General features: G+C 46.2%; 4 protein-coding genes across 4 annotated transcripts; 1 reads left to right on the top strand and 3 right to left on the bottom strand.

The window, feature by feature from the left end:
* Nucleotides 1–1187: 1187 nt before the first annotated feature.
* On the bottom strand, nucleotides 1188–2093 carry V1513DRAFT_398317 (uncharacterized protein). The gene is made up of 2 exons (XM_066895435.1): nucleotides 2024–2093; nucleotides 1188–1966 (listed from the first exon to the last, which is right to left on the bottom strand). Exon 2 carries the CDS (start codon nucleotides 1964–1966, stop codon nucleotides 1472–1474), a length of 495 nt encoding a protein of 164 aa, XP_066754391.1. The 5' UTR covers nucleotides 2024–2093; the 3' UTR covers nucleotides 1188–1471.
* A 1693-nt stretch (nucleotides 2094–3786) lies between these two features.
* Nucleotides 3787–8351, bottom strand: V1513DRAFT_442520 (uncharacterized protein). The gene is made up of 4 exons (XM_066897676.1): nucleotides 4580–8351; nucleotides 4434–4534; nucleotides 4213–4381; nucleotides 3787–4168 (listed from the first exon to the last, which is right to left on the bottom strand). Exons 1-4 carry the CDS (start codon nucleotides 7883–7885, stop codon nucleotides 4028–4030), a joined length of 3717 nt encoding a protein of 1238 aa, XP_066754390.1. The 5' UTR covers nucleotides 7886–8351; the 3' UTR covers nucleotides 3787–4027.
* A 1312-nt stretch (nucleotides 8352–9663) lies between these two features.
* On the top strand, nucleotides 9664–10122 carry V1513DRAFT_430926 (uncharacterized protein; the record flags this gene model as incomplete). Its single annotated transcript, XM_066896362.1, has 1 exon — nucleotides 9664–10122. One exon carries the CDS (start codon nucleotides 9664–9666, stop codon nucleotides 10120–10122), a length of 459 nt encoding a protein of 152 aa, XP_066754389.1.
* A 1052-nt stretch (nucleotides 10123–11174) lies between these two features.
* Nucleotides 11175–12144, bottom strand: V1513DRAFT_457966 (PLC-like phosphodiesterase; the record flags this gene model as incomplete). Its single annotated transcript, XM_066899659.1, has 2 exons — nucleotides 11175–11533; nucleotides 11613–12144. The coding sequence occupies 2 exons, from the start codon at nucleotides 12142–12144 to the stop codon at nucleotides 11175–11177; spliced, it is 891 nt and encodes a 296-aa protein (XP_066754388.1).
* Between the last annotated feature and the right edge of the window lie 244 nt (nucleotides 12145–12388).

Raw genomic sequence — 12388 nt, 5'->3', positions numbered from 1 at the left:
CGACATCTGACTCGACAGCAAAAAATGCAATATGGTGTCCGATCTCCGCTGAGTTGCGCGCATAGCACCTGGCTCTGCATCATGAGTAGATTTCTGGTATGCTTTCTCCTCGGAAGAGCAAGCTATGCATAGTGCGGAGACTTGCGCACATATTTCAGGGGTAACCAGCTGAAATACCCGATCCTGCGCGTAGCGAGTATAGATAGAGTTAAATCGAGTCTGTATATCTTTAAATATTTAGACACCCAATGTTCTTCGCCTCCTTCTCGGATAGGCGCCATACTGGTATTTAGGTGGAACCTAGCAGTAGCGTGGCAAACACTCCATTCGTTACTAATCGGATTCGATTCTGGTAGAAAAAGTGAATCAATAGTCAAATCTGGGACTTCCCCACCTTATGAATAAGTCCAAGTCAATATTGGAACGCCAACGGCTCAATACAGGGATAGCACACTATTATCGTTGCCTGCCCTTGCCGCTCTATATCCATTTCAGAGTTATCCACATCTTCATCCCCGGACGGCTCACCATCAATGGCACGTTTCCTTTATCGGATGAATTCTACCAATATAAAAGAACAGATTTCGGTTCTGCGCAAGCTAGGGTAAGGGTAATCCTGCTCCAGAGTCTCCCAGAGGGGTAAGGGTTAAGCATGGAGGAAGAATGGTCGTGAAGGCGCTAGCTCGGCTGAACCGCTTCTCACGCGTTACAGTTGTAGCCGCTTTGGCATCGCAAATGATGACGCTGCCCCTATTGTCGCATCGGTTGACTTTATAACGAGTGCGTATGAACGCGCGCTGGAATAAATTTTAGGTAAGTGCAAGACAAACTGGTATGGTTCCGTTGAGAAAATGCGAAACTGTGCTAATTATATCATCCTTTAACGCTAAAGCCTATCTCACATTGTTACCCTGCATGACAGACTTTGACAATCTCGAAGAACTAATCCGCCAATCTGCCAATCTGCCAATCCGCCAATCCGGCTACAGGCATTTAGTTAATTGGATCCTTTTTCCCATCTTGTCCTAATCTCCGAGTTAAGTAATTGTTCAGAACTTTCACTGCAGGCTGGTAGATCACTTTAGTAACTCAAGTTCGGTTGAATTACGACTCATTATATGTGCTGAGGTAGATTATTGTGACTGCGCAGGGTTCTTTCCCAACAATTTTTTGACGTTTGCTCACGAATTCATCATCAACGCAATGTTTATTCTATTCTTCTGGCTGCTACATATACATGGACAGCACTGCTCATTAGCATATAAGAAACTGTAAAACATAAGGTATTCAAATAAAGTTCTATCAATCTATAATATATGTAGCCGTTATTTTCAACATAAACTATCTCTCCCTTCAATAGCAATAAATCTTTTCCAATTTAGTACAGCAACACAAGAGATAATGAAAAATAACAAATAGCCGTACCATCAGAGTTGAGCCAGTTACTCACCCATAAAACCGACCGAATTAATTAAGGGTAATTGTTAGATCGCTTGACATGTCCTGCAACGGTAGCTTCAGTGCTAGGTACGTCGTAGTCCCAATGGTATTCCGGCTTAACACATGACCCAAAATCAATAACGACCTTAGCCCCGCCTACTACCTTAAATTTTTCATAATCTAATTTTTCACTTCCTGAGAAATGATACGCAGACTTGGCATATTCCACAAATGCCACGTTCTCGTCAACTGTCTCCTTATTATGATAGAGATAGAGCAATGCATGACCATTTTGCCCGTCCTTGAGAGACACATTAATAGACTTGAAGTCACTGTACCCAAGGCCACTAAACAAATAAAACGGCATTTTATGTTTGTTGCCACTCTCTTCCACCCAGAACATGACTTCCTGAGGATCATGCTTAAGGTGGCCCTTAAACAGGCACAACTTAGTGCCGCTGGCCTTTGTCGCTGACGTCGTGTAGGCGAGCGCCATTAAAATGAGAATTGCTCGAAATATGTACATCTAGCTCTGCATCAGTTATGGTTCAATTTCCAACCAATATTTTGATAGATAGCTCACCTCAAATTTTTGCAACTTTGCTGCAGAGAAAGCAAGCCTAGGATTGGTGAGGAGATAGTTCGTAAGTTGCAATCGCTTCTGGAGGGGAGGCCCTTTTATACACTTTCTGGCGAAGCATCTTATGTGCTGGCTGCGTGCAAAGGCTGGCAGTGAAGCAATGGCTGCAAATGATGACTTTTGCAGCAGTCCAATTACGACCAATCCGTAATATTGGACCCTTCAGGTCGGAAATCACAATCACCGGCAGTGAATAATATGAAACTGGTAGGATGTTGGGGCGCAGAGCAAGGAAACCGCACGGATTTGTAAGTGCTGCATCACGCCGTACCAATTCATCTTGACAGCTGCCACATTGTCTATTTTTGACAGAGGCAGAGACTTTTCGGCAAACGAGAGCCTGATACCGCTATCGTAGGTCAACCCGAGCTTAAACGATCGCTAACATCCACATTATATATAACTTTGTGATTGCAAGTCAAACGTATGGCAGGATGATTGGACTAATAATCCAAGTTATGAGCTGTTTTCGCCTAGCCGTAAAATCGATTAACTGCAGAACGGAGAAATATTCCCACTTGTGATCGTCGATCCATAAGACTGGTAGACAGTAAATTTGATCCACATGGTTGGTACGAGTGCTATAAAAATCCCGACGAATCTTTATATATGGCTCACCATAGATACTGCATATAGTCCAAGTCTATAGAGTAATGCAACACAGTCGCAGACTGGAATAAAATCCAAATATTGCATATATCTTATTTTATACTTGATTGGGTCTTGTCTTCCCGTCGCTGATGGGACAATTTATTGGCCACGCCTTATTTTCTGAATGCTTATATGCAAGGGGCATCCAACTTTAATCCCGAAAATAATACTGAACCCTAACCTAACCCTATCAAATATGATTCGACTGTTCAAAATTGAGATCGTTTAAGTTTTAAAAGGCAGAGGTTAAATTCATAGAATAACCCTAACCGTGGACGTCTGTTCAAGTTTGTTCAAAATGTCCGGAACCTTATTATTCTGCGGACTGCAAATGTTATGGCCATATCGCATTCGCCGAAGGCATGGATATCGCGCAATGCTAAAGGTCTAACCAAGGAAATGGCGGATACGATTCTGAGACTTCAGGAATATACAGGAAAGCCTTTCTCGCAACGCTCCGAAGACATAGTTCACTCCGCTCGTGCTCGCCTTATGTGGTGTCCCGCAGCCCCGATAAAATTGCATACGCAATGAAACTTCGGATACATTGAGAACAAATCTACGATCGGGTCCCTTAATAGCCAACGACGCGGGATAGGAAGGTCATAATCCTAAAGAGGATAAGAAGGAAGGGTAAGGTATTACTGGCCAAAATGTTTCCATTGGTTTCAGTGCACCCACGATTTTCAGTGAGGTACTATTTCCAGTCACTAACTCGCCAAATCTTTAGGATTAAATACATTTGTTCCTAGCTCTAATGAGACTCCGCAATCATCTCGATTCATTCAAGATTTGTATGGTGGACCCAAACCCTTGTTCCAACTATTGCCATCCGCCGCCAGTTGTGCGGCTTGAGAAGGGCACGTCCTTCCCATTGCCCTTTTATCGGCGGCCCTGGTTTCCACTATATATGAAGAGTATATGTTCAGAGTGTGAGATGTGTTTGTGATGTGTTTGTGACCTAGACATGGCTGCCCAGTTGTGGTGCCACTTGTTTGCTTGTTAGCAACAAATCTTGCTGATATGGACGCGGCATGTTGCAAGGAGACATAGTGACTAGACGAATATATAACCAGGCTTATTTTTGAACTGAAATACATACAATTCTCGGTGATGTTAGCATTTCATATTTAGAGAAGAAATTTTTAGTAGAGACTTTGATCACACAAAATTTAAATCCACATTGGTACTAGCTGTGCACCACATGCTGAGCATAGCAAAAGCGTGCCCCGATATAATGAGCAACTTGAAAAGAAACAACGCGATAAATTGTCCCACTGAAGCTGTGCGACAGCATCATTCTTTGTGTAAAATTTCCAATTTTTCTTGTATCATGTCGTATTTTTCGTGTAGCGTTTCATCAGCCGCGGCCAAGTATCCAATTTTATTCTTGACAGCCCAGTACTCAATGTCTTCAAGAACCCACGGGTAGATGTCCTACTAAAGTTAGTGGTGACCATCCATGGAATGGGCATACACACCTTGTAAGCTTCGACACCAAACCACGTATCAAGATGGCCATAGTCCTGGAATACTTTGCGGCGGTAGCAGTCGGGGCCGTTGACGTTTCGCAAAAAGTTGTAGTCGGCATCGGTCGACTCGGGGTCGTAAGTCTGGTTCTTATCGCCATGGATAAATGTGATGGGGAAGCTAGACACACGACTCAGTTACTGTACTAATAAGCTAGCGAATATTTACTCACTTCAAATTTTTGCGCGCATTGTTGGGCGTCACGTAAACTTTTTCGCGCCTAATATTGAGCAGCTGCTTCTTGATGGTCATGTCGATGAGCTGCCTGAGAGTCTGTAGAGAGTCAGCAGCAGTTTATCTAGCGAAGAAAAAACGTACTGTCATATTCACTCCGCCAATGATCTTGTCGAGATTGGAATGGAGCGCATCGTTTAAGTTCGCATGGTGCCACAAAAGGCCAAAGCAGAGGCTACTGCGATGGCAAACAGTCGAGCCACAAATCTCACTGAACTTTCCGACGGGGTAGAGACGCAGGGCTTGGTCAATGACAATTTGCTTGAGACCACGTGGTGTGCTGTTGACCTCGAGATAATCAACCCCAAGAACACGATTAACAATAGGCGCCAAATACAGATGCGCTTTAAGCCAGTTGACGCTGGCTGCGACGGGGTGCATAGCAACCTGTGATGCGACAACATGGCCAATGCCAGAAATAGTCCCATCGAGCAGGCCTATAAACGTCGCCACACTACCGGCGCAGTGAACGACAGCCGAGATGTTGGAACAGCCTGTGTAGCGCCTAGTTTCGGAAACAGCTGCTTCGACATCAAAACGAACGCTCTCCATCGCAATCTGGCCTGTCGACGCGCGAATTGTGGGCGAAAGGCGGTGGTCTAGAGAGAAGACATCGTATCCACGATCTGTGAGGAACGTCACAAAGTTGGTTGGTATCAGGTTTGTTCCAAAAATCTCATATGTGACACTGGCACCCGGCACAAGCAAGATAGGCCCCTTCCTGCCCGCGTTCCACCTGTGCATACGAATAGTACCACCGTCTTTGGTCGTCACATACCATTGCTCATGCTTGGTGCTCGTGGTGGGATATTCCATGTCCTTGTCAGACCCAGGATACTGGAGCATGGGTGGCAAGAAATGCTCGGCGACATGCCTGGCAAAGTACATCACAAATTGCGCGCTTATCTGGAATGAAGCCAGCTGCTGCCGAAGCCTGGCCAAGCCAGGCAAAATGTTAATATTTTCGGGCAGGTTAGCCCAGGCCGCGAAACCGGTGAGCTCTTTGACAAAGTCGCTCACGCCAAGGTGAAGAATACCACGCCCCAGGACTGTTCCAGCCTTAACGTCACCTTTGTCCTCCACTGACGAGACTGTTACATAAAGTGTAGTCGTTGCCTTCCAGACAAGGGCCGCATTGAGCATCACCTTCGAGTCGACGATTTTATGGCCCTCAAATTTGTACTTGCTACCGTCGGTCGCGAGAAGATTTAAGTCATAAGCCAGATTTTCCGTGCTGACGTGATTGAGATCACGGCTGAAGAGGCGAAAGCGGCTGCCTTGACAGACAAGAAGAGGATCGGCTGAAAGCGCACGACAACTAACTGTCCCCACAATGTCTGCCGAATGGTCATCGAGGGACACTAGCGCCTGCAAATCATAAGCAATTATTGTCAAGAAAAACTCCATGGTCGATGAACTCGAGCGACCTTGGGACTCGGCGGTGCGGTAGTCGTCGCTGTCCAAGTCGGTGCCAAAGTAGCCTTTCATGACTTCGCTGAATGCGATACCGCCTTGACTGGGAAGAGAGGTCAATAACCCCTTGTGACTCCCAGGGAGATTTCTGGCAATTTGTCGCAGAGGCCTGGGCGGCGCGTATGCCGGCATTTTGAAATTAATTGGCTGAGTGATCCGGCGCGGACTGATAACCCAGCCACGGTCTTTGGCTGCGAACTCGACCGTACGTTCTGCGATCGCAGTTATGGTGAGGAACGGGTTGACGCCGAGAGCGGCCGGAATGACTCCGCCGTCCACGACGTATAGCCCCGTGTGAACTTCGGTCTTCCGTTTACCGTCACTACCCTTGAACACCTGTCCTTTATGATTTGTGACACCGTTGCTACCATCGGTGCCCATGACGCAGCCTCCGATCGAATGTACAGTGATGAGTCCGTTGCGCGCGATCGGGGTTTCGAAAGGTCCGGGGACAAATTCGCCGCCATTCCGGACCGTCATGCGGGCAAGCGTTTCCTGCAATTCACGAACGCGTGAGGTATCTCCGACGCCATCAAACGAGATACGGAGCTTGTCTTTGTGAAGACTAAGAACACCTTGGTTATCGTCGTGGCTCATGATCAAGTACATCATAGTGCGATTAAGTGCTCCGACAAAAGGGCCACCGAATTTGCTTTGAATCGCGCGAGCTCTGGCCGCAATTTCTTGGAGAGGATTCCTGTGCGGTTGCACCTTGTGGGGAGTCAAATCGAACAAGGTCTGAAGGAAGGGCCACAACGCGAAAGGAGCGACGCCCTCTTCAATGACATATCGATTGAGCACTTCAGGGCTGTTGCGCATGTCAATAATGCCGGTGATGCAGGGGCCGACTTGCTCGGTGGCAGGACGCTTCTTAGGATCATTGGGACCGGTTCCGATGGCATTACACTCGCCATCACTCAAGTTATAGCCAAAGGCTAGAATGTCGCCATTGCCCGAGTAGGACTTGCCCGCGTTATCACTCACAGGTAAGCCAATCGCCTTGCTGCGAATTATGATTTCAGACGACCCTAGAGCACCGGCACCAAGGAACACAGCGTTAGCTAACACAAAGAACGGCTGGGTGGAAAACTCCTCGGAAAAATCCTGACGCCCTGGCTGCAGCCACCTGTAGAAGACAGCCCATTTCTTCGTGGATTCGATGTACTTGACGTAAGTGACCTCGCAGCTGCAAAAAATCTCGGCACCATGGTTCCAGGCATCAGCAATATACGTGACGAGTGTTGTGGTCTTGCTACCGTCGTTGATGCCAGTGCAGTCATTGCCCGTCAGTGTGGATGCGTTCTGTAGGACACCAGCCGCGTTTAGACCATTATCGAAGGCGACGGTGATAGGAGCACGGCCGAAGCGGTTGCTGTACTCAGGGCCCAGCTGGGTGGCCTGTCTCTCTAGGGTTGAGAGCTTCTTGAGAACTGGCCAGTCATCAGGATATTTGTTAGGGCGAAGCATCTGCTCCGCGCGGTCGTAGTACTTGGAGAGACCCTCCGCCTTAATCTCCGGAGGCCAGATGTCCATCCGCTCAGTGAGGTCGTCCATACGCAAGGCAACATTAGCGTTGAGATGGCTTGTACCTCCAAGACCTTCGCCTACAAAGGCATTTTGTTCGTCGCCAACGTATAGATGATAGAGACCGTTACGCTTTCCCATTTCGAAATCTTGGTAAGGTGCCGAAACATGCACCTCTGGAATGGCGTCGGTGACATCTTCCGGGAACTCACCAGGCCAGCGCTCGATTCCCTTTTCCAGCACAGCAACCGAGTGCCCAGTACGAGCCATGCGACAGGCGGCGACGCCAGCTCCATAGCCGCTGCCCACCACGACGACCTCGTAAAAAGGCTTCATTTGGGGGACCGATAAGCCGATTCGGGGATAGTTGCCTTGCTCTGGACTAAAGGACATTTTGAGAATGATATCGGTGTAAGGTCATGAAAGTGGAAGAAGACGAAGAAAGAGATGGTTGCAGCCCTCAGTCTATTTAGTAATTCTCGATGCTGGTGTGTATGGAGAGACCACGTCATATCGCGCTGCGACCGGGTGGGTGATGTGATAAACCCGTACGTCGAATGTCAGGATCGTGATCTTGTACTGAGTATGATCGTTCGATGTGGCCGAATTAGCATAGACTTGGGCTACGGAGCGCATTGACTCGGGCTTGGTTATTTTCATATTATTACACATGTGTTCCACCTTAGCCCTTTCGGCCGAGGCTAATATGTAATACCTTTTTTCGTTCTAGTTCAGCGAGATGTGTGAGCGATACCACCATGTTGGTTATGAGGAGATATATCAGCCGTTTTGTCGTGGGGAACGGCAACGCGGGTAATGCACGAATATACGTAGATGTTTCACAAAATAAAATATATTACTAAAATAATTAGGCGAGAAGAAGAAAAGAAAGAAGAAATAAAAAGAAAAGCAATAATTGAGCGGCTGATACAAGTTTGTTGTATCTAGGCGAGGTGTTTGCATGTGATAATAATGATGGCGGCCTCTTTAAGCGATTGGAAGGGACTGGAGCTAAAAGAAGGAAGAGTTACAAAAAAAAAAAAAAAAAGAGGGGGGTACCCGGATATCCCGAGAGAATTTTATCGATTTGGACGAGGCTCTGGCTTGTGTAAATTTTAGTTATAGTTAGTTAACTTTAGCTAACTAATCTAACTGCGAGGTTTATTATTATTAAGTGTGACATGTCAGCAAAAGCTGACTCCAGCCAACCCTTGTAATCGATGGACATGCAGGAAATTCCCTCACTAAAATTTTGAGTAGTCTGCATGTCCAGTACTTATTAATACTGCTCAATCTATTTTCTAAACTACCGATCAGGACTTGAAATGCGTTTGTAAACTAATTGGTTCCTAGGCAAACCTGTGAATTATTATAACTACTAACTAACTCATTCCATTGTGTGCCAATTGTTAAAAAAAAGAGTTTTAAGGACAAAATAACTTAAAGCTTAATCATTCTTCAAGGGTTATAACGATAAGGAAAATTCTAATTAAAAGCACCGTTATTTTGAAGTAACATCAAGTATATAATAATAAATTATTTGCGTCTAATAAATATCATATCAGCCACAATTCAGCATCGTTGCATCCCCAACGAAAATCGCTCACAACATCATGTGATTCTGATACATAGAATAGATCTTGATTATCACTATTTCTAATTTGGTTCACACAAATTCATACATCTAATGCTCTCTAATAAATTATACGCTTCAAGTGACATCCACAGCTACGCGACATCATAGAACTAATAGGAGCTATCTGGTAGTTTGATGGCTAGACCAGCAGCTGATTTCTCCTCGTAGGAGATCATGAACCGAGCCATTGGAAAAACTGCTTGCTGCAGCCGAGCAATTGCAGTGAATTTAGGGTTAGAAGTTGTCATCCATCACCAAATGAGGCCGACCTCATCGCCCCGCTACTAGTCCCACAGACAAATTATGAGGCAGCAGGATTATCAGAAAATAAGTCTCGTCATTTGGCGATATGTTTAACAATTCGCATTACAGTCTACAGACACGGCAGCTATATAAATCTCACGCCTGGCTACATCATTTGTTAGACACGTTTTCTCGTCAGGAAAAATGTGCGTATATTCTCTGATCATGGAATCTTAATCTGGAACTGATACGAATGCGACAGCGCATATGAACTGTCACCGACCTTTGTGAAATGTCAAGCTCCCCCTCAACGCTGTGCCTTATCAACTTGGCTATCAAGAGTACCAACCGTTTCTCACAAGATACTTTCTGGACCCTCGCGGAGTCGGACCTCGTAATTGTCAATGGCCAATATGTCGACGGCCTAGTTGTCTACAGAATGTCTGATATTGAGAAAAGCAGGTATTATTCGGTTCTGGTTGGCAATGCAGAGAGTAGCGCTCACAATGCACTGCTATATCTGTACGATAACGACGAGCAGCCAAGTGATACAATCGCATTTGTAAAATGGAAGGGTAAAGGATATCATTTCACTGCTGATATGCTCTACAGTGAGTACAGGTACACCGGATCACACGGTCTATACTATGCTCTCGGATATCAGTGCACTTCCCAGTTCTACCCTTGGCCCTACTCGCGTGTTCCGAAGACTATTCAGGCTTACGACCATGTGCATTTTGGTGACGTCTGAATTTGGAGTCGTCTGTTAGACCATGAAGGAGAAGAATTATCGCTGTAAATTATATTTGCGAACAGCAAGATAGCAATGTATCTTAGAATATTAACTATGAGCAATTTGCACCAACTCAGCTTTTAATCTTTCCTTCCCACTGCCAACTTCCGAACTTTCGTAATCAGTAAAACTAAATGAGCACAATTGATCACATGTATCACCGGGTATATTGTAACAAGGGCACAGCCAATCCATGCCAACACCGAGACCGGCAAAATAGTCGAGCCCCGAGACGATGCTGGGAATGTTACCGACGTCGTCGACACTGAACGTTTGGATCTTCCTAGCCCTTGTGTTCGGATGATTATGGATTCTGCAGTGACGTGGATTTCAACTTCGGGATAGAACCCCTGAACTTTGACTGTAATACAATTCAATATAATGACACCCAATTCGTCTCCCCGCTTCGGCCACAGACAGAGCCTTGTACTGTTCGAGCGGGATCTGAAGGACCATCTTGGATTGGGAACTTGCAATCAATCCGCTGGAAAAGCACCTTTTGACATGCGCATTATATTTCGGTATCGTAAGGCAGATAGAATGGTTGCGGCCATGTTACTGTTAAATCAAGATCAAACTGCAGCGGAAATACAGTGAGTTGGTCCTCGAATAAGGCTGAACGCGATATGATATCGCCAATTACGGAAGGGTTGGCAAACGTTTCCGTTAGCTTTAGATACGCACTTGCACTTTATGTGCTAGCTACAGTGCTACAGTGCTAAGAGTGCAAAGTTGCCTAGTTGTTCCGTTTATTTTTTATTGTTTTCCTAGTTTATGTGAATTTTGCGCCGGTCTCATAAAGACCGGGTACACAATACCCTAGCCCAAAGGCGGGGTAAACAGAGAGCTTGCACGGCCCATTTTTATTGGCGCTCTCCCTTGCCAATTTTCTCTAAGTCGTGATATACGTCTCTATCCTGAAATGTTCATAGTCCCAGACTGCCGCAGCTGACCATCCAACCCGGTCGACTGCTGTAACGGGTCACACTCGCACGCAATGGATGATCTGCTCACAATGCATTTAACCCATTTTCCGCTCCGATGACATCTCCCTGGTCCACAAAGTCAAGAAGCATGACATTGGGATTGCGACCATACAGCCCAGAACAGAGGTCGGCTTGTGCCTTAATGCTTGCCGGAGAGTTGGTCGTGGCAGCATTCTCACGATCAGGAATGAGGATGCCAAGGTCAAGTAGGTTGACATTCAGGGTATGGTTCACCAGGTACATTCGTCCAGAGGCAGTGGCGTTTGACGGACGGTCAATCTTGCATTGAGAAAAAGTGGGGTCGGTTTGACTATAAGGAGTCTCGAAGAAGTATGCGAATTCGTCAAGTATGTAAGGAACCTTCGAGACATCCGCTCCGTAGTCTGTTGTTTTGAAATCGGTTAGTTCTTTTCAGGGCACATAGCTAACAAGCACAGCATTATCGCAGGCATGGCTACTTACCGAGAAATACAACCAGACGAGTCCCGGCCGTGATCAGTTCCTGCAGTGTTGGCCAGGCATTTATGGCAAGTGGAGATACAGGTGGAGTAAAAGTATAATATGTAATGCCACTGCCTTCAAATTCGTTCTCAAAGTCGGTGACGGGGACAAAGTCACCGTTGACGATAAGCAGTGTGACCACTTCGTTGGGATTTGCGTCCAGCCAGGTCTTCACGGTCGTCAGGAAGTCCCTAACCGGACCCCCATTCTCTAAGTAACATGACGTGTGACAGAAATTCAGTGTCCCGGTGATGGGCGCACGGTGGGTCTGGCCTTGTAGAAACCGTATGCCATTATCAAGTTGCTCGGTCACGGACCAACCCTGATTCTGCTGCGGCAAGGGACCGACGAAAGGACAGTCATGCGCACCAACGAATGAAACATTGGAATATTGACGACTACAAAGTTCATCGTGCCCATTGCAAGCAGCTTGGACTATCGGACCGGATATCAGAAACAGAAAGCATAGCAGAAAAAGATTGATAAGAGCCATGGTAGCCCAAGAACACGGCGATCCAACTTAGGGAGGCGCAGTAATAGCAATACTTGAGAGAAGAGAGAAAGACTCGAGAATAAATATACTCTCTGTCTAGAAAATTAGACAGTTCGAACCGTTATTGCCAGGGTAACATGGAGCATTTGCCGGCTGGAGATGCTCTGCTTAAAATTGATATTCGGCCAAGTCGATCCTTCTAAATCGTCTAATCTAAGCTTCCCTTATGAGGTGCACCCGTGAC

Source organism: Lipomyces chichibuensis (assembly GCF_038497645.1).
Source record: "Lipomyces chichibuensis strain CBS 12929 unplaced genomic scaffold V1513scaffold_10, whole genome shotgun sequence".
Taxonomy (NCBI): Eukaryota; Fungi; Ascomycota; class Lipomycetes; order Lipomycetales; family Lipomycetaceae; genus Lipomyces; species Lipomyces chichibuensis.
Note: the sequence above shows the minus strand (reverse complement) of the source record. Positions and strands in the feature narration are given on the sequence as shown.

Coding starts and splice junctions, on each gene's coding strand:
- V1513DRAFT_398317 (XM_066895435.1), bottom strand. CDS start 1,966: ATGTACATATTTCGAGCAATTCTCATTTTAATGGCGCTCGCCTACACG.
- V1513DRAFT_442520 (XM_066897676.1), bottom strand. CDS start 7,885: ATGTCCTTTAGTCCAGAGCAAGGCAACTATCCCCGAATCGGCTTATCG. Junction 4,535..4,579: donor TTGGCGGAGTGAATATGACA/GTACGTTTTTTC, acceptor GACTCTCTACAG/ACTCTCAGGCAGCTCATCGA. Junction 4,382..4,433: donor AATGCGCGCAAAAATTTGAA/GTGAGTAAATAT, acceptor TCGTGTGTCTAG/CTTCCCCATCACATTTATCC.